General features: G+C 38.8%; 2 protein-coding genes across 4 annotated transcripts in view; one reads left to right on the top strand and one right to left on the bottom strand.

Annotated features, from left to right (window-relative positions):
• Positions 1-13459, bottom strand: part of PRORP (protein only RNase P catalytic subunit) — a 57895-nt gene extending 44436 nt beyond the window's left edge. Inside the window, exons 1-4 of the mRNA XM_058162254.1 lie at positions 13160-13459; positions 10305-11524; positions 7942-7989; positions 5836-5968 (exon numbers count right to left, since the gene is read on the bottom strand). Of these exons, the coding sequence (XP_058018237.1) occupies positions 5836-5968; positions 7942-7989; positions 10305-11260 (1137 nt within the window). The 5' untranslated portion in view covers positions 11261-11524; positions 13160-13459. The remainder of the gene's footprint in view (positions 1-5835; positions 5969-7941; positions 7990-10304; positions 11525-13159) is intronic.
• A 157-nt stretch (positions 13460-13616) lies between these two features.
• Positions 13617-20986, top strand: part of PPP2R3C (protein phosphatase 2 regulatory subunit B''gamma) — a 28644-nt gene continuing 21274 nt past the window's right edge. Inside the window, exons 1-2 of one of the 3 annotated variants that reach the window (XM_058162259.1) lie at positions 13617-13797; positions 17697-17824. In XM_058162259.1, coding sequence (XP_058018242.1) covers positions 13749-13797; positions 17697-17824 — 177 coding nt within the window. In that variant the 5' untranslated portion in view covers positions 13617-13748. Of the gene's footprint in view, positions 13798-13843; positions 14094-17696; positions 17825-20986 lie in introns of those variants that run through there. The other 2 variants (XM_058162257.1, XM_058162258.1) reach the window with 2 other exon arrangements.

Here is a 20986-nt window from a genome sequence, read left to right as displayed (position 1 = left end):
TTTTTATGTGCTTTCGAACTGCTAGATTTGCAGAAGCTGGGACAAGTAACTGGAGCTCACCCCATTACACAGCAATAGGTATTTGAACTGCTGAAATGCTGACCTTTCGATTGGCAAGCTCAGCGTCTTAGCCAATGTGCCACCGCAACCTCTGGCATACATACATGCATATATAAATGCATGTAAACATACAAGTTATTTTTTAGTCAATACTGAATGTTTATGCATTTGTTCTACACACAGTTCAAAAATCTAAATTACAATGCCTTTAAAAACCAGGAGTTTTTCAGTACTGTAGCAATATACTGATTACTGAACTCTTTAGGCAGGTTCAGCTGCCATTTTAGGCACTGGTCAACACCCTTGTGAAAGGAAGCATCTTTCTCCTTCTGAGCACTAGCATAATTCTTGATAACATTTAAAACCTGATACAGTGAAAAATTAATCACTTTTCAATTTTTCCAGTTGCCAAGACACCCCTCCCTCCAAAAAATTTTTTGTGTAATTTATTTATGAATAAAATCAATGATTCACTCTATACTTTCCTCTGCACTTTGGCTGGATAAGTCAAGAACCAGTCTGACCAGACAAAACAGAATTCAAATTGTGCTAATTCTCTGCTGGACTGAAATCTGTAACAAGCAGACTTATTATTGTAGAAAACGATTCTTGCACTAGAAATGACTTTTTACATTTTTTCTGTATTACCAGAAACTCTGTATAAAGCAGCAGACCCGGCCAGGATACCATAGGGGGGCAAATTCAGGACCACTGCTTCCACCTATCATCCAGATATGACAAGCTTTCTACATGATCACTAGGCCAAACACCTCATCCTTAATCCAAAGATGTGGATTGTTAACCTTGGGGTTGTTAAGCAAACTCATTATTTGCTATAGGGTGGGTTTTGCCAGAAATTGGAAGTAAATGCCAGTTTCGGGCAAAAATGTAATAAATTGTGGTTATTTGACCGCTGTGAATGTGAGGCAGTTGCTGAATACCCTAAATTGCAATGAAATAATTGTGTATGTATGTGGGAGTGGGAGGGGGCAAACATCAGATCTTCAAAACCAGATTGTAAGTAGCTTTGGGGAGGGGGATGTATTGTAACTTAGTTGTAACTAAGCGACTCAATGACTACTTGTAACATGGTGTGTTGACTCAGCTAATATACTGGGGAGTTATCCCAACCCAATTGTGGTCATTAATCAAGGACTATCTGTATGAGTAGTGTTCTCTCAAAATAGAAGTTTTGCTTTTTTTGTTTGTGATATTTCCACCTCACAAATCTATTAGCCATAAATTTAATTTCTATATTAAACTTATCTTAATAACATTTCTATAATAATCTTTACTAAAATAGAGTATCACCTGTTATTCATTTATATTAAATTGCACTCTGATTTGTAGGGAATGACAGGTGTTTTTTTTAATGAGTCATTGTGACTTCATAGGAAATGGCACGTGTATATATCCGCCTGACCAGAAATGCAGATTACTTTAATAGGTAGCAAAAAATAGAGACTCACTTCCATAGTGATGTCTACACAATTACAAAGTAAACAAAACCTACAAATGGTCAAAAGTTATTTCTACTGGGATAGAAAAATAACATTTTTCTTTAGCTAAAAAATAGGAGGTCCTTTTAATACTGTGGCATAATCTTTTAGTACTTCTATAAAAATAGATGAGCACATAAAAGCCTTTGGCCTGTTTACTCTCTACAGCTACAAAAGAGGTTAGATGAAGTGGGCAATCCCCAAGCCTCAAAGCTTTATGTCGATTTGAACCAATGTTTGTGGCTTCTAAGGTGTTTCTAACTACAACTGCTAGAAACTGATAACAATTTTGAGGGAGGAAAGACAAAAATCTGAACAAAACAAAATAAAACCTAAAATAGGCTTGACAGAGTTAAAAGCAAAGAACTACCCCACAAAACTAGGAGAATAAAAAAAATCCTAATTTCATTTATATGCAACTTTTAGTATACTGTCCTTCCTGCTGCACTTCTTTGTAATACAAACATATTGTTAACCCTTGTCACAAAAATTTTCCCCTCTCTGTTGGGTTTTCTGTGCTGTTGTCTTGTTATATTCAATCATAAAATGATGAAATGTCTTTGAGTTTAATAATATCAGTAACATTTTTATACCATTGGTTATTTTAAAACATAAAGTATCTTCAACAATCAGCAGAAACCTTCATTCTTAGAGGCTATGTGTTAATGTAACCAGTAAAACTGAGGTTTAAAGGGCTATCAATGAATGGCTCATACAAATTTCTGCAAATTTGACATTCTTTACATTTTTAGTAATCCTAATAATTAGTAATGTCAAACTATAAAAAAAGTTTGGTATTCTAGCTTTTAGTATTTGAAAGTAACAAAGAAATATTGTTTTCTATTTAATAAAAAATTGACTTGGCAACATGAAGACTTTGCGACTTCTAAAATTATCATTAAAGAATTGTCCAATCTGAGTGTATGTAATTATGTAAAATTTTAGATGAGTCAGTAACAAATAAACACTAAAATGTTTTTGTACAAAAAAAAATCAAGGAAAGCATTAACTGAAACGATGTATTAACCATATAATGCACATCTGCTTTCCTTTCATTAACTGATTGAAAACCGATGAGCCATAAATGGAATCTCCCTAAATACCCAACACATATCCAAATAAAAAATTCTATTATCAAACCTATGGTTTCAGCTGTTCCCACAATAAATTCCTTCCAGAAAAACCCCCAGCTATGTGTAAAATACCCAAACATTTCCAACCCTGAGCAATTCCTGAATGTTGTTGGTTAACCGACTTAGCAAACCATTAGCATTTGCTATCATGACTGGCTGAAAAACAACTTTGCTGAGTCAGACCAACCACTCGCATGATCCAGCATGAGTTCCAGCAATGGCCAGAATCTGAAAGTTGACAGACTATCCTCATAGCTGACTACTGCCTCAAAAACATGAAAAGCGCTTTTAAACATGGAAACTTAGCAATCACTAAGAATGAAAAGACCTATCCTCCCCATAAAGTTCTCTAAGCCTGCTTTAAAGACAAGTTTTCAATCACTACACCAGAGGTGGAATTCATTTTTTTTACTACCAGTTCTGTGGGCGTGGCTTAGTGGGCATGGCAGGGGAAGGATACTGCAAAATCTCCATTCCCACCCCACTCCTGGGGGAAGAATATTGCAAAATCTCCATTCCCACCCCACTCTGGGGCTGTTGTGGTTCGCCAGCAGCCTGCGGAGCTGGCATCAGAATCGGATAGCGATGAGGCTGGGGAAGGCCCGGATGAGGGCTCTGCGTCGGAGGCTGAGGTGGGGCCAGGGCCCTCAGGGAATGAGGTGTGGACTCCAGAGCCTCCAGAGACTGATAGTAGTGAGGCAGAGAAACAGGAGGAGCCTGTTCCTAATGCACACATGAGAAGAGCTGCCAGAAGGCAAGAGCAGCTCAAGAAAAGAGGAGTAGGGCCAAGAGATGATTGGCCCCTCACATAAGGCTTAAAAGAGACCAGCAACAGCGTTTGGGCTTTGCCGGAAAACAATGTTGGTACTTCGTCTTCTTCCATTTATTTTTGTATCAGTGTCTTCTGAACTTTTGCCAAGAAAGGCCTTTGTCAGTTTGCCTAACTGGACCAAGGTTTGTGATAGGACTGAGGAATTTGTTTTGGGAGGAATTTGCTTTAATTTAGTTGAACTATGCTGGGAATGAAGTAATTCTCAGTTGTTCAAATAAAGTTTGTTTGTTTTTTCACTGACTGAGTTTCCTACTATCTACTTGGGCCTGGGTCAGAACAGGGGCCAGCCAGAGGTGGTATTTGCCGGTTCTCCGAACTACTCAAAATTTCCACTGTCGGTTCTCCAGAACCTGTCAGAACCTGCTGAATAGCACCCCTGCACCACACCTTGCACCAGTAAAATTCATGTCAATTACATCTCCTATAAAAAAGCTTTGATGCCAGCTCTTCAAGAACTACGGATTTTCACATTCAGTGACCAATCTAATCTGTAAAGATTTTCATCTAGAAATGCCTTTGTCTTTCCCAAACAGATTTTACAGTGTTACATATAGGCAATCCTTCTACTGAGACACCCAACAGTGGGACCAGGGGCAGCTTCTGACACAGCCATGCAAACTCTGCAAAGAGCCCACCAAATTCCTTTCAGATCGATTTTTGGACGCTTCGCACAGCCTTAATATTGTATATATAAATAAAGCAACCCTTCTTTTAAAAATTCAGCACAGGTAGTTCTTGTTTTAGAAATGCTCATTTAGTGACCATTTGAAGTTATGATGGCACTGAAAAAAGTGATAATGTGTGGTAATGTAATCATGATTTGGGCACCTGTCAACCATTGCATATTTATGACAATCATAGTGTCCTACACTCACGTGATTTAAATTTATGACCTTTCCAGTTAGCTTCCAATAAACAGTCAATGGGGGAAGCCAGCAGTGAACACTGTAAGTCACATGTCTCACTTAACAATCACAGTGATTTGCTTAGTAACTGCATGAAAACAAATTGTATAAACTGTGATGCTACACTTAACAACCACACTATTTAGTGGCAAATTTTCTGGCACCTATTGTGATTTTAAATTGATGACTACCTCTGAACATTTTCAAACTACATACCTTATTAATTCCTTTGTAAGATGTCCTTACCTAATAGTTGAATAAAATCAAAATATTTATTTGGGGGCAAAATATGACACTGGTCTTGTTATTGACATCCAAGATACAACAAAGCCAAAACAAACATCAGATCCAAGATACAATAGCACCATCTAGTGGCCATTTTTCTCTTCTACCAAACATGCAATATAATAGGCTGTGTATATCCTTTGAAAATGCTATTCTGTCTTTCTGAATAGTTAAAGCAACCTTGTACTTCCCTTGCCCTTCTCTGGACTTGTGCCATTGCTTCGCAAATCATTTTTGGATGTCTCTATAAGTATATACAATCATAAAGCCACTTTACATGTGTCATATCTATAAGCAAGTCAGTTACATGATTTAAATTATAACTACTTAAAAGAATGTAAAAATATCATGTCACTAATAAGAGCAGCATCAAAAATAATTTAACTTACATACTGCTCAACTCTCAACAGCCCTGGGCAGCTTACAACAATCAAAAAAATTAAAATAAAATCAATACAACGTAACAGATAAAGGTAAGAGATGGGATGTGCGATGATGCACAGCAGGGTAGATAAAGATGATTTTTTTCAAAAAAAATTGAATTTTTTGATTTTTATCCAATTTATTTTAATAAAATGCTTTTGGAGTAAAAATCTATCTAAAGATAATTTTCTACTTAATATACATTAATAATTTAGTTTATTCAGCATGAAATAAGAGCTTAGTTATGTAGCATGAGGTTCTATATTCTGCAATATCGGAACTGTTGGTGAGTCAACAGCGGGTCAGAGATGACAGTTACTCTTTAAAAATTATGATTTAATCAAGACATTTTACTAGTGATTTAAATCACTATTTAAATCAAATCCACCCTGATACACATGATCTCATTCTTTCTTACTTAAAGACCTGGGTGATTAGCCAAGTCTTCACGGCTCTTCTAAACAATAGCGGAGTTAGATCTCAGGAGGAATCACATTCAGACGGCAGGTGTTGCTATAGAGAAGGTACACTTCCAGAGTTTCAACAGACACCAAAGGAACCCAGAGCGTACCAAATCTGCAGGATCAATTGGCCAGGCAAATGTTATGGCAACCAGGCCCTGTGCCATGTCATGCAATATTATAGTGTTACAGAAAAATATAATCAAAATAAAAAACCTTTGTTTAATTGAGACTCACCTGGGGAGATGTATTCCGAAATATATCAGTGCCTTCAATCACATCCTTTTTTATTTTTTCCTTGACATTGATGAATTCTTCCTCACTCAGATTAATATCTTCCAAAAGGTGACCACAAGATGGACACTGCCTGCTACAGTAACAATGAAATCATCTAATAATGATTTTATTATCTACTTATGAAATATTAGCATCTTAAATATGTTTCTCCTTATTATATAATTTAAGCCTCATTACATTTACCTTTAGGCTGGTAGTACAAGATGTCCAAAAAATTTACCTATGCAAGCTCAACTAAATCAGTCTATTGAATTAGCAACCATTTTTTGTTAGTTTTGTTATGGCATGCTGGTTTCTGAAGCAATTCTTCTGCAGACAGCACAGAAATGAAGTTAACTATGCCACTGGCAGGTTGGCAAAACAAGTATCTAATAATATTTTGATAGCTTATTTACAAGGCTTGATTGAATATTTTGACAGAAAAATATTTAAATATTCATTAAATATTAAGTAAACTTGCAATTATTGAAAAAGCTTCAACTGGGTCATTTCAACATAAACCTAAAAGAATCAAAAGTTTTTGTATTCTTTCATTCCTTTTTTTCCAGCATAGTCACAAGAAGACATGGATCCTAAGCAGCAACAGGACAAACTGTATTGAACTATATTTAATATTAATTAGGATTTATTGAAATCTGCTACTCAAAAATCCATGATCTGGCTTTTTTCAATTAATCATAATTAAGTTTAACTACATTTTACACTTCGGTCAGAACGCTAAACAAACATAAATATTTTAATCTGTTCTTGGCTGTGACAAATTAAAAGAGAGCAGTTATTTAAAGAGCCTGCACAAAGCTCAGATGTATTCAAGGGTTGTTAAATTATTTAATCATTATTCATAAATGGCACCATTCAAAAGAAACAATAAAGAAGTCTAAGAAAGAAACAAAAAGACCAGAACACATCACCTCCAGCAGCCAACACCCAGATAAGCAGGGATTAAAACCAAGCAAACAAGCAGAAAACAATAATCAAGGAATTAAACCAAGGGAAAATCACATCCCCATCAAACTGGCAGGGTAAGCTACTGTACAGTATATAAACAGGGAGCAAATCCCACACTCACTGCATTTATTTTGTACCTAATGGGTAATGAAATACATTAGTAGTGGGTTTCACATTTTTTTTCTACCAGTTCTGTGGGTGTGGCTTTGTGGGCGCGGCAGGGAAAGGATACTGCAAAATCTTCATTTCCTCCCAATCAGCTGGGACTCAGGAGGCAAAGAATAGATGGTGGTGGGGCCAGTAAGAATTTTTACTACCGGTTCTCTGAACTACTCAAAATTTCCACTACCGGCTCTCCAGAACTGGTCAGAACCTGCTGAAATCCACTCTGACCTGCAACTAACAACCAAGCAGAGAACACCAAAAACTCCACAGTTCAATCTTGAGTTACAGTACATACAGTATATTCTCTTCCACTGGAACCCAAGGGTGCTTTTCCAAAAGGCAAAGGGACTTTCTTGGGTTTTTTTCCTTGAATATTTTGCTTCTTATCCAAGTTTTGCTTCTTATCCAAGAAGCTTCTTTAGTTCTGACTTTAGTTCTGAAAAGCACCTTTGGGACAACTATGACCTGGATAATTGAGAATCTCCATAGACTTCTACTGGGACAATCTTATTTTTATAGTCAGAGAATGGGGGAAAATTCTCAATCCTTTAACTACATAAATCTTTACAGATTTTCTAATACTTGGAAACTATACGTTCAAGTATATCGTCAGCCACAGAAACTCCTTACTATCTCTCACCCCAACCTATCTCACATATTTCTTCCTGCAAATGTTTTATGTAAGCTTCTTTAAGCTTCTACAAGAAATGTAAGATATATGAATAAATAAAGAGGACATTCAGGCATTGCACTGCACTTTTAAGGCAGATATTAGATTTTCTATTAATTTTAACGTAAGTTTTGCAAAATTATTAGAAAAAAATCCTGGAATCATATAACCCTTGAGTGAAAGATGAAAATCTTCCTTTCTGTTCCATTTGAAGAAGTAATTGAAGCTAAACATGAGACAGAACTTTAAAGAAATATATTTACCTTTTATTCATGCTTGTTAAATTTCCTTTCCAGTTCTCCCCTGGAATACTATTAAAACGCATAAAAATTAGAATCCAATTAAAATTTAAACACAACCAAAAGAAGCATTTTCTGCTATTAGATCCAAACTAAAGCATCAATAATGAACTGGATTTATATTTACACACACACTTTTTCTTAAAATATAGCAGGCTACATCTAAACAGTCATATATAGAATTAAAGTTTAACTGCAATTTTACTTACACATAAGCCCCACTCATTATTTAGAGTATATTACTTCCAATCTATCTGTTAGGGTTTTTTTTGGAGGTAACAATTCACAAACAGGGACACAGAGAATATAAACAAGCAATTCTTATAAGCAAATGTAGGAAAATCAGTGGATCTGAATCCAAAGAATCCAAAGAAAATAGAGGTTTATAATCAGCTTTCATGGCTCAGGGACTGTTATTTCTTGAATTACAATAAAGAAAGTCTCTAAATTATACTGAATCTATGGGAAGTCACAGGAAGTTTCTGTCTGCTTTGACAGAGCTTGGCACTAGTAATTAAAATTAGACATTATAAAATATTGCAGTATTTCCCTGTTTCAGTAATCATCACTAAACATATAGTACCTTTAAAAAAACTATAGCAGCATTACAATTTATACTTAAGTATTCCATTTTTTGTAAATGCATTAAGTTTCTTTTAAAATGGCAGCTTGTCAATGACATTTTTTAATATGGAGATTCAACAGTAGTCTTTAAGCCTGCTTGACTATCTCATTGACTAGGTTCACATATCACACTATGCTATAAGCCCATGATGGCGAACCTATGGCACGCATAGCCATATCGATGGGCATGGGAGCTCAGTTCCGGCACGCATGTGCATGCTGGCCAGCTTATCTTCAGGCCTTGTGGGCCCACTGGAAGTACAGAAACAGACTGTTTCCTACCTCCGGAGGGCCTCGGGGGGTGGGGGTGGGGAAGGCCCGTTTTTCATTTTCCCCAGGCTCCAGAGCCTTTCAAGGAGCCTTGGGAGGGCAAAAACGGTCTTCTCCACCTCCCCGGAGGCCCTCCAGAAGCTGGAAATGGCCCGTTTGCCAACAAAAGGGCTGTTTCTGGCCTCCGGAGGGTCTCCGGGGGGATGGGAAAGACTGTTTTTGCCTGATGTGGGCTCCTAGAAAGGCTCTGGAGCCTAGGGAGAGGGAAAAATTGGGCCTACTGGGCCCACCGTGCCATCACATGCCAAAAGGGAAGTGCGGGGTATGTGTGTGCGCGCATGCATGGGCCGCATAGAATTATGGGTGAAGGCATGCGCGCGTGACACCCTCCCCCGCACTCCCCCCTTTGGCACGCGATGGCAAAAAGGTTAGCCATTACTGCTATAAGCCATAATATGGTTTTCCTACTTGTAGCTAAGTGCAGTTTATAAACAAAAATTTATAAAATGATTTATGACCGAGTAAGCCGAACAAACAAGAAAATTGTTGCTTAATGAATATACCATGGCTAAATAACTAAAGCTCAGTCCGATGAGTAAACCTATTGGCTTAAGAGATAATAAACTTCAAAGCAAAGTAACAGTATATTCATAGGAGGCTGAGTTTACATGTCATGTAGAGCACAGGCGTCAAATCTGATCGCATCACGTGACGTAGCGTGACACCCTCCCCCGCACTCCCCCCTTTGGCACGCGATGGCAAAAAGGTTAGCCATTACTGCTATAAGCCATAATATGGTTTTCCTACTTGTAGCTAAGTGCAGTTTATAAACAAAAATTTATAAAATGATTTATGACCGAGTAAGCCGAACAAACAAGAAAATTGTTGCTTAATGAATATACCATGGCTAAATAACTAAAGCTCAGTCCGATGAGTAAACCTATTGGCTTAAGAGATAATAAACTTCAAAGCAAAGTAACAGTATATTCATAGGAGGCTGAGTTTACATGTCATGTAGAGCACAGGCGTCAAATCTGATCGCATCACGTGACGTAGCGTGACATATCGCAATGTTTTTTGCCTTTGCTGGGGTGGGCATAGCCTGCAGCTCACCAGTTTGACAAGTCTAATGTAGCGCATTATCTGGGTTTGAGTTTTTTACTTATATGTACATGATAGCTGAAGTTTTTAAATAACAATTATTTATTGTTCATATGAATTAGGTATTACTCATTAAACCATTCTTGAATATAACACAGATGGCTTATAGCAATGTGTGCAAACTTCCCATAGATTTGATAGTTACATATATTTCTCATCAACCTTACAACATAAGCAGATTATTTACTACTCGGTATTTAAAGTGAGAATTATTTTAAGCAACTTTCATCTAAAATATGAAGAACAATTATTACTGGACAAGCTTTATTTACCTTTCAAACCACTGCTTTATGCTCAACATGAGAGATTCATCAGGATAAATTTCATTCTCTCTTAAGTAGTAGAGGATATCAATACATTTGTTTTTTAAATGGTCATCCTTCACAGGTTGGCAAAAGTCGAAGAAAAGCTTTATTGTTGTCAAAGCAGGAATCAGATTTTCAGCTACCATCTCATGAAACAATTCAAATGCAAGGTTTCTTTCTTGGTTGAGTAGGGCACCTTCAATACAGTCTCCATAATTTTGTCTTGAATGGAATGAGACTTTTTTAACCTTTTCCAGTAGTACCAAGGTCTCTCTCCAGTGTGGGGTTTCACTCAAGCCTTTGATGAGCAAAGAATAAGCTGATGCTTCTAAAGATTTATATTTGGCTTTCATAATATTATAGATGTCGTAAATCTCTCCCACGTTCTTATGAAAAACACATAGAGTCAAGTATTTCACCAAATAACTATATTCAATATCTCCATCACGCTTAGCCACTGCAACCAGCAAGGATTTAGCCACATCTACTGGGCTATGATTATTTATCATGCTGTCAAACATAACATCTTCAAATTTTTTTAAGTGTTGATGTTCTTCTTTTAACTTCTCCCATTCCTTGGCACTCAAAGGTGTGTCTGGAGGAGAGACTGTGTTTAAAGGACTAAAAGAATCATTTGCAACTGCATTATTTGTATTTTGTATTGCCCTCATCTTGGATGATCCAGCCATAAATGCACTGAAAAGCTTTGGGGCAACTCTATCTTTACCAGCTTTTTTCTTTGTCATATTGCCATCTTTTATTTTAATTTCTGGATGAAAGTCTTTAGGATATGTGGACTCTGCCCATCTACATGATGTAGTAGAAGTAAAACACCTACATACAGCTGGGAAGTTTTGCTTTGACACAGAGAGGAATGTTAATGTGTGCAAAACCCAATTTCTTTTTGGAAGGAAAAAACCCATAATGCTGAATAATTAAAACTGAACTTTAAAAAAACCAGATTGTAATAAATATATGAAAAATAAGGAAATTGATAGATTGTCCAAAAAGCTGGAATAAAAAATGATTGATGTCACTAATACATTTATCTCATTAAACCAAATCAATGTTTATCATCCTCAGAAGAAAATCAACTAAAAGGCCAATTCGAAATGAGAACTTCTTTTCCTTCATTTGTTAAAATGCTTGACAGAAGCATAATTCTGAAGTTCCTTCATTAGTGGTACCTACACAGAAGAAAGTCAAGCACAAGGATATGAGATTTTCATTCAGGTCAGGCTGCATGAAAACAGGTATTTCCTTAAAATGACAAAGATAAACTATAAATTACACTCAGTAAGAATGGTGATATCTCACTTACCAAATCAGACACAGTTTTCAGTACTTGTAATCATAAGATTTGTCTCCATGACAAACTAACTCTGTAACTAGCCCTAAAATTGAGACCTGCAAGGCTGCCCTGGATCAAGAATCTGATTTTGCTTTTAGAACCTGTCACTTAAACAGGTATACTCAAAAGCATAAGGCCGCCCAGCAAAGGTATAAAAGAAACAATCCAGGAAGCTGTATTGTCTGTTCCAACCACTTTTTCTTTTAAATTTAGCATTAGAGTATCTTTATTGTAGTCAGAGACCAGTATTATTATGTAATGGTCTTTTAACTACAATAAAGACACTTATTAACTCAATAGTCTAAAATCGATCATATACATACACATACACATGACATAGAAGAATTTAACTAACTTAGGGTAACAGTCATGGATAACAGAGAGTAAAATAAGTAAAATTAATCAGAATGAATAGGGATTATCCACCCTGTGGGCCAGCATAAAAATGGGCAATACTGTATCACAACTATTTATATAATGTATATAAATGTGTAATAAAATACATTTAAGAGTTTTAATAGCCTGTTCACCACATGAGCAAAACCTTAATCTAAATTGGATGCCTTTATAACTCCCTTCTAAGACTGCAAGGCATCAAAGAATGCCCTTCTAAATGAAAGGACTGTCATGTGATTTAGGTATTTAGATGGTCTGGGACATATCCTTGGGAAGACACACGAGATGTAATGGGACATTAATATTTTTAAACTGTTGCCTGAGGGGCACACAGGATAAACTTCGGTTGCTTATCAGAATGATAAGCTAGATTTGGCCATCATGCCTCAAAATTAAACTGATCCACCTTTCCTTTTTTTTTTTTAGCAAAGACACTTTCTTCTGCAACTGTTACTTTATTTATTTATTTATCTGTTAATCATATATAAGATAACAGGTAAAAGTATAAACATAATTTGGATACATGAAAAGAGTAAGTAAAAAAGGAACATTAGGACAGGGACGTTAGGCACGCAGGTGTACCTATGCACGCCCCTTACTTTGATAACTATAATCGGAGGGCCTGGGTACTGCTCAGCTCTTGCTCTATTTGTTCCAAGTCTTGATCTCAAAAAATTTGAAGAACACAATGGTTAAATGATGATGGACCTGTAATCTCCCTTTCCTTTCTCCCCTCCCCTCAACCCTATAGATAGAGTTATAGAGAGAGATATATAGAGTTCACTCCAGGCATCTGACTCAATTAGTCGCAGCTCGCTAAAGCTTATGCATTGTAATCATATTCATTTTAAAGCAGTGGTCTCCAACCTTGGCAATTTTAAGCCTGGCGGATTTCAACTCCCAGAATTCCCCAGCCAGCTTTGCTGGGAGTTGAAGTCCGCCAGGCTTAAAATTGCCAAGGTTGGAGACCCCCGTCTTAAAGGATGCTAGATAGATCGGATTTCCGTCGACCACAGAATAAACTTGGCTCTCTTCCTACAATGTCCCTTCTTAAATAAATAAATAAATAATCTACCTTGTTAGCTCGCTTGCCATATTTGGCAGGCACCGGGAGCTCCCAGAACCAGAAAAGTTCAGGCCAAATTACCATCGGTTGCACACTTGCTAGCTTGCTAAAGCGGCTCGACACGCACCGCACCCACGCTACGAAGCGTAACTTGATATCACTGCGTTTTACACAGGCAGGTTAAAAACAGGTCCAACTTAGTCCGGACGACGAAGACAATCCGAGTCAAAAACTGCAGCTCCCACAATAAGGGAACCACGCGCACTACTTTCTCCGGAAATTTCCTCCAATCGAAGCGTTCTCCTCTGATTGGCCGATTAGCGCACGTGAGGTCTGTGCAGGCGGAGGGATAGAGATCCAATAGCCGGCAGGCAGCAGCCATGTTAATTAACTCCCCCCCCCCATCGTTTTCCGTTTTCTTCCTGTACGTTATTCAGCAGCTCCTTCTTTTCTACCCCACCCCCCCACCTCCCTATCCTTAAGCTGGAAGGAGGAGTAATAATATTGACGGGTTCGCCGTTTCCCGGATGTTGCCGATAGTGACGGCGGTTAGCGGGGGGAGGCGTCGTACTTGACTGAGGCGGGAACGTCACGGGCGATGGACTGGAAGCAGACGCTGAAAAGCCGGCTGGCTTTCAGTACCGACCGTGAGTGGAAGAGGGACTTTATTTTTTATATTTTAATTAACCCGGTGGCGCGTGACTGGGGAGTGTCTGTTAAACGGGGAGCGGCTAAACGACGGCCTTGCCCGCCTGGCGCTCCTCTAGCTTTGCCTTGAGGTAACTCGCTACCTGCGCTGGTCTCTGGATCTGACGGAGAATAGAATACAATACAAGAGAAGAGAAGAGAATTTTTTATTGGTCAAGTGTGATTGGACACACAAGGAATTTGTCTTGGTGCATATATTCCCAGTGCACATAAAAGAAAAGATACCTTCAACAAGGTACAACACTTAATGATAGTCATAGGGTACAAATAAGTAATCAAATCATTTATTTTTATTTATTTATTTATTTTGTCATAACAGTATATATAAGCATTAACATGAGATAACTATATAATATATAAGCACATATATGAGCATAAATATATAATAACTATATTAATTGGATATAATGAAGAGGAACAATAGGACAGGGAATGGTAGGCACGTTTGTGCTCTTATGCACCCCCTTAGGAATGGGGTGAGGTCAATAGTAGACAGTTTTTGGTTAAAGATTTTGGGATTTTGAGAAGAGACCACAGAGTCAGGTAATGTGTTCCAAGCATTAATAACTCTGTTACAGAAGTCATATTTTCTGCAATCAAGATTGAAGCGGTTAACATTAAGTTTAAATCTATTGTTTGCTCTTGTATTGTTGTGATTGAAGCTGAAGAAGTTTTCAACAGGAAGAACATTGCAATAGATGATTCTATGAATTAAACACAATATAAATCATAAGGATACAAGCAACAAAGTTTCAGTCATACAGTCATAAGTGGAAGGAGATGGGTGGTGGGAACAATGAGAAGATTAATAGGAGTGCAGATTTAGTCAATAGTTTGTAGCCTTCTGCATATATTTTTTTTAGGCTCCGTGTTTCACAGCAGCGTCAAATGAGATTTAATACTATCCTATTGTGAATGAGATTTAGTTTATTTCACTGACCTCTGTCTGTCCTAGTAATCATTCAGTGTGAAACGACAAGATAGATAGGAAAGCCCCCTGTGAGATAGGTGATTAGGTTGAGTTGTAATGGCCCTGTCATAGCAATAGCACTTAAACTGCTTCACAGTGCTTTACAGCCCTCTCTAAGCGGTTTAGAGTCTATTTATTTATTATTGATTGATTGATTGATCGAATTTATATTGCCCCCAACAATCTGGGTCTCCATTTCATTGACCTTGGAAGGATTGAAGGCTGAGTCACCTTGAGCCTGGTGAGATTCAAGCCGCCAAATTGCAGGCAGCCACTGATCAGCAGAAGAAGCCTGAAGGACTGCAGTCTAACCACTGCGCCATCGCAGCTCTTCAGAAATATATTTCCGATATTCTGATGCAACTTGAGGGGAACATTTAACAACCCACTTAATTTCATAGAACCACCTATCTGTACTTTTACACTTTTCCCCACAATTTATGTATAACTTGAAATTGTTCATCCTGTTTTCCTATTTTTGATACATTAATATTCAAATCCATATTCTAAATAGATCATACAATCTATCAAATATCCACTGCTAATTACAAGTAGCCCTTGTATTTAGCGACCATTCAGCCACAGTGAATGACTGGTGTTTACGACCAGTCTTCAAGTTCTAGCTATTCCATTACCCCTGTGGTCACATGATCACAATCTGGATGCTTAGCTATTGCCTTGCACTTGTAATGGTTAGTGTCCCTCAGTCACATGATCGCAATTTGCAACCTTTCCTGCTGGCTTCCCTCAAGGAAGGAAACCAACAAGGTTTGCTTGATAAACTTTGTTTTGCCGGGCATAGTTTATTGAACAGACATAGTGTGTTGCACTAAGTTGCCACCTTTGCTGGGTTTGTATAAATACAATGAGCTGCAAATTGCTGGTTTAGTTTTTAGCTTGTGTGGAAAAGACCAGTGATTTATGGAAAGATAGAAAGAGAATACTGAAACACCTGTGGGAAACCCCCACCCCCAAGAGAATGAAATATTTTGGGGGATATTAAAAGAGGCAGAATATTATATTTCCCAAAATGAGAAGTGGAGAAACATGCTCTTAAAGGCAGAAAGCAGCCAAAACTCAAGCTCCCTCAAGCAGAACCCTGAAGGCTGGAGCTGATGGGATTAAGAATTTACATTTCCCCCACACAAATTCTAAGGACACAACACGATCTTTAGGACATAATAGGAGTAACCCATCACCATTGAAATAGTAAAAGACACAAAGTTCACTGCATTGCACAACTCCCTGGAGCATCTGATCACCAAAACTCCAGAACCATGTAAAAATCCATCCACTCACTCAGCCATTTTGTCAGCCATCCCAGAAACATGCTGCTGTCACTGAAGTTTCTGGAAACCAAATTAACAGAGACCTTCTTTCCAACCAGTCAGCCTCCATTTTATTTCCAGTGTCTTTCTCCTAGCTTGGAACTGGACTGGACTTTTTCTTCGTACACACTGTACATTAGAGATGTCACCATCCAAGATACCCTGGAAGATATTCCCTACTTACAAGAACCTTCAATACTAGAAGACAAAGATGATTAGGGAACTGAAGGCTAAAACATACAAAGAACAGTTTCAGGAACTGCGTATGTCTAGTTTAATGAAAAGAACTAGGGAAGATACGATAGTAGTATTCCAATATTTAAGGGGCTGCCACAAAGAAGAGGGAGTCAAGCTATTCTCCAAAGCATGTGAAGGAAGTGCAACAAGCAATGGATGGAAACTAATCAAGGAGAGAAGCAACTTGCAATTAAGGAGAAATTTCCTGACAGAACAATTAATGACTTGCCTCCAGAAGTCTTGGATGCTCCAACAGTATAAGTTTTTAAGGAGATTAAACAACCATTTGTCTGAAATGGTATAGGGTCTCCTGCTTGAGCAGGGGATGGACTAGAAGATCTCCATGGTCCCTTTCAATTTCGTTATTCCATTAAATTCAATCATTACTAAGTTAGAAGGCAGAAGAACTGTTGGCATAACTCACTGAAATATGGCAAGCAGTGGAAAAAGAATTGTGGGCTTATAGAAAGACCTTTGATTGTGTTGATCACATCAAGTTCAGAAAAATGAGAATTCTAGAACATTTCATTATGAGAAACTTACATATCTGTTAGGAAGCCACAATGCAAACAGAACATAGTGAAACAGATTGGCTCCAAGTTGACAAGGATTGCAACAAAGCTGCATCTTCTCTCCTTATTTATTCCATTTATATGTTGAATATATATTAAGGGAAGTTGGATTGGAAGATGATGTGGTTTTAAAATTGGAGAAACATTAATCACCTCTATTATGATGATGACATTGATCTTGCTAGCTGAAAATGCAAAAGATCTGCAAAATAAAGTAATGAAACCTAAGGAGCACAGGGGAGAAAATGGGACTAAAATTAAATATAAGGAAGACCAAATTAATTACAAGTACAACAAGCAGCCTTACAATTGACAGTGAAGCTATTGAAATGGTAGATAGCTTCTTGTCTTTTAGGATTAACCATCAACAGCAAAGCAACAAGTCCTTAATTTATGACTGGTCACTTAGCAACTGTTCAAAGTTCCACAGACCTGCCCCCTCAGGCCCAATTTTGAAGTTATGGCCACTGCAGTCATTCACTTTATGACCACAAGGGCACTGCAGCACCTTCCTCCCATCTCTCACCCCACCAGGTTCCCTCCCATGGGTCTCGTATGCTGTTAACATAAAAAGATTTTATAGACATTTCTTTATTTTTTCTCTTTCATAGAGAAAGATGTTTCTAATTAGTACATGGAATTCAAATCAAAATTATTTTTCACATAGAAATTTGTTTTACAAAGTAGGCTATATAAATGAAAGGTAATATACTCTATTTTGTGTTATTTAGCTAAAAGGAGCGACCAAGAATTGAAGGATGAAGAGATGGAGTTGTTTACAAAATACTACTTGGAATGGAAAGGAGGAAGAAAAAGTGCCAGTACCTCTTATGTGAACATACCACGATTTTATTACAGGGTAGGTTTTCAGTGTTATTCTGGGTAAGATCTTTAAAATACAACTTTTATAGTAAAACAATTTAATTAACAAAAAGAATACGCATCCAAGGATCATTAAAATTATATAAAACCTGGTCTCAGCTGGTCTTAGATTTCTAAAACATCAGGTATTTAAAAACTGAAGGAATAAATTGGATGTTTTGATACAAATAGTCAAATATCAAAGAGAAATTTCAGCTTCTTCAAAAACGAGATACTAGAACAATATCGGGGCTTTTTTTTACACAAAACTATTTTTAAAACTGATTTATTTATTTATTTATTTTTGTCACAACATCATATAAAAAGGATTATATAGTATATAAACATATATATGAGTAAATATTAGGAGGTATAAGCATCAATATATATATAGGAAGAAGAAAAGAAAAGAAAAAAACAAAAACAAAAACAAAAACAATAGGACAGGAACGGTAGGCACGTTTGTGCGCTTATGCACGCCCCTTATGGTCCTCTTAGGAATGGGGTGAGGTCAATAGTAGAAAGTTTTTGGTTGAAGCTTTTAGGATTATGGGAAGAGACCACAGAGTCAGGTAAAGTATTCCAAGCACTGATGATTCTGTTACAGAAGTCATATTTTCTGCAATCTAGATTAAAGCGGTTAACATTAAGTTTAAATCTGTTGGTTGCTCTTGTATTGTTGCAATTAAAGCTGAAGTAGTCTTTAACAGGAAGGACATTACAATAGATGATTCTATGAGTTAAACTTAGGTCTTGTCGAAGGCGACGGAGTTCCAAGTTTTCTAGGCCTAGGATTTCAAGTCTGGTGGGATAAGGTATTTTGTTGTTTTCAGAGGAATGGAGAACTCTTCTTGTAAAATATTTCTGGACTCGCTCAATTGTATTGATGTCAGAGATGTGGTGAGGGTTCCAAACAGGCGAGCTGTATTCTAGAATTGGTCTAGCAAATGTTTTATATGCTCTGGTTAGTAGTGTAGTGTTTTTGGAAAAGAAGCTACGCAGGATTAGGTTTACAACTCTTAGGGCCTTTTTTGCTATGTAATTACAGTGGGCTTTGACACTTAGATCATTTGACATGAAAACTCCAAGGTCTTTAACGGGGTGGGGGTCATCTGTAAGGTAAGGTCCATCAAGTATGTACTTAGTGTTTGGGTTCTTTTTTCCAATATGTAAGACTGAGCATTTGCTGGTTGAGATCTGGAGTTGCCAAGTTTTAGACCAAGTTTTAATGTTAGAGACAACTTTTTTTTTAACTAGGAAGATAATTATTTTAGTTACCGTATATACTCGAGTATAAGCCGACCCGAATATAAGCCAAGGTACCAAATTTTACCACAAAAAACTGGGAAAAACTATTGACTCGAGTATAAGCCTAGGGTGGGAAATGAGACTCGAGGAAAGCCCAGGGTTGCCCGAGCATGAAAAAGCAAGAGAAGATAGTAAAGCAATAACCCAGTTCTCAAACCGCTTGTTCCAGCCTAAAGTATAGGGTCAACTAGAAGAGCGATCCGGAGAGAGAGCTCTGAGGACTGGGGCAGGGAAAGGCCGCTGAGGAAGAAGGATTCCCAGCTCTAAACAAAGGGAAATCCCGGAATGCCAGCGCGAAAGGCGGTGCTCGTGTTCCTCCTCCCTCCCAAGCGACAAGCAGGAAAACGCTCTTTCGCTTGCGGGGAGAGGAGGAGGGAGGAGGAGGTTGGCTTATTCAACCCTTCCGGCTAGCCATCCAGCCCTTCCCAGGAGAAGGCGAGGAGTTTTGGGCGGCGACCTTTTTGCTAAGCGGCGGCTGCCCGACACCACCAGTTGGGGCGGGGCGGGTGAGCCGCAGTAACTCCCGCCAGGCTGTGCATTGGCGCGGGAAGCCTGGCGATGCAGTGAGAGGCGGGGCGGGGGCCGCCAGCCTTCTCGGCTGAGGAGGAGGTTTCCCGACCGCGCGAGCTCGCCGCCGCGAGAGCCACCCCAAAGGCCAGAAGAAAAGGTCATTCCATCGGAGTAATGGAGCGAAGGCTTCTTCCTCTCCCGCCTTACCCATGCTGTGCGAGCTCAGCCTCCCGGGCCTTGCGCTCTAGCAGCCGCCAAGCTCAGGCCGGACTCGGCAGCTCCCCATCAGCACTCGCACGGCGCGATTCGGGCAGGAGGAGTCGGGCTCGCTCCGTGGCGGTGGCGGCAGCAGCAGCCCGCCAAGTTTGCGCCGTCCGCAGTGCTCGCTGGCGGTCTGGTCGTGGTCTGCTCGTGCTTCCTCTTCCTTGCGTCCCGCCCGCCAGACACGGGAATGGGGGCCGGCCTGGGGGCGACAAATCCCGCGAGACCTCGGCGGGCCCGCTCCCCGTCCCTCCCGTAGCGCCGGGCAGCGCTGCCAGCTGCCTGCGGTTGCCAGGTGCGGGCGGTGCCGGCTGCTCCTCCCGCTCGCGAACCCGTGCCGCCTCCGCGAGGAGAGGACAGGAAGCCGTTCTTGGCGCGCTTGGTGTGTCCCAGCCTTTCCATGGGAGTCCGTTCGGTACCCCCTCCTGTGCGGGGTTCCCGAAGACGTAGACTCGAGTATAAGCCGAGGGGGCCGCTTTTCAGCACAAAAAACGTGCTGAAAAACTCGGCTTATACTTGAGTATATACGGTATGTTGACTGGAAGTGGAATCAGGGTTGAAACTCCATGTCAACAAAAACAATACATTAATTCTATAGCTAACTTGTATCATATCCAATAAAATTGTAATTGTCTTGCACATACAGGTTTGTGATATTATTTTGCATAAATTCAAGGATCCAATTGCAGGTGTTGGTTATTACCTATAAAGCCCTTTATGACATGGGACCAGGGTATCACCCCAAAGGGATTAGCTCACCCCATTTGTTCCAGTGGAAAGGGGTTATTTTGGATCCTATGTGCCAAAGAATTCGTGTTTGATCAAATAAGAAGGAATGAAGGCGTGAACATGACACGTGAATAGCAATGTTAATTTAAGAACAGCCTCATAAGGGAATTGTACGTGACAAGCTGAAACATTTGGCTAAAAAACTAAGTTGCAAGACAAATGGAAACAGCAGAGAACTTGGGTATATTGGACACAAAAAGAATGGATGCTAACCTTGTTTTTTTGAGTTATAAATTTAGACTCCTTAGGTATACTTTATGGAAATGGTAATACCTAGTTTCCTGTTTAGTTT

Source organism: Ahaetulla prasina, chromosome 1 (assembly GCF_028640845.1).
Source record: "Ahaetulla prasina isolate Xishuangbanna chromosome 1, ASM2864084v1, whole genome shotgun sequence".
NCBI lineage: Eukaryota > Metazoa > Chordata > Lepidosauria > Squamata > Colubridae > Ahaetulla > Ahaetulla prasina.
The sequence above is the reverse complement of the archived record's forward strand: the minus strand, read 5'-3'. Positions and strand labels throughout refer to the sequence as shown.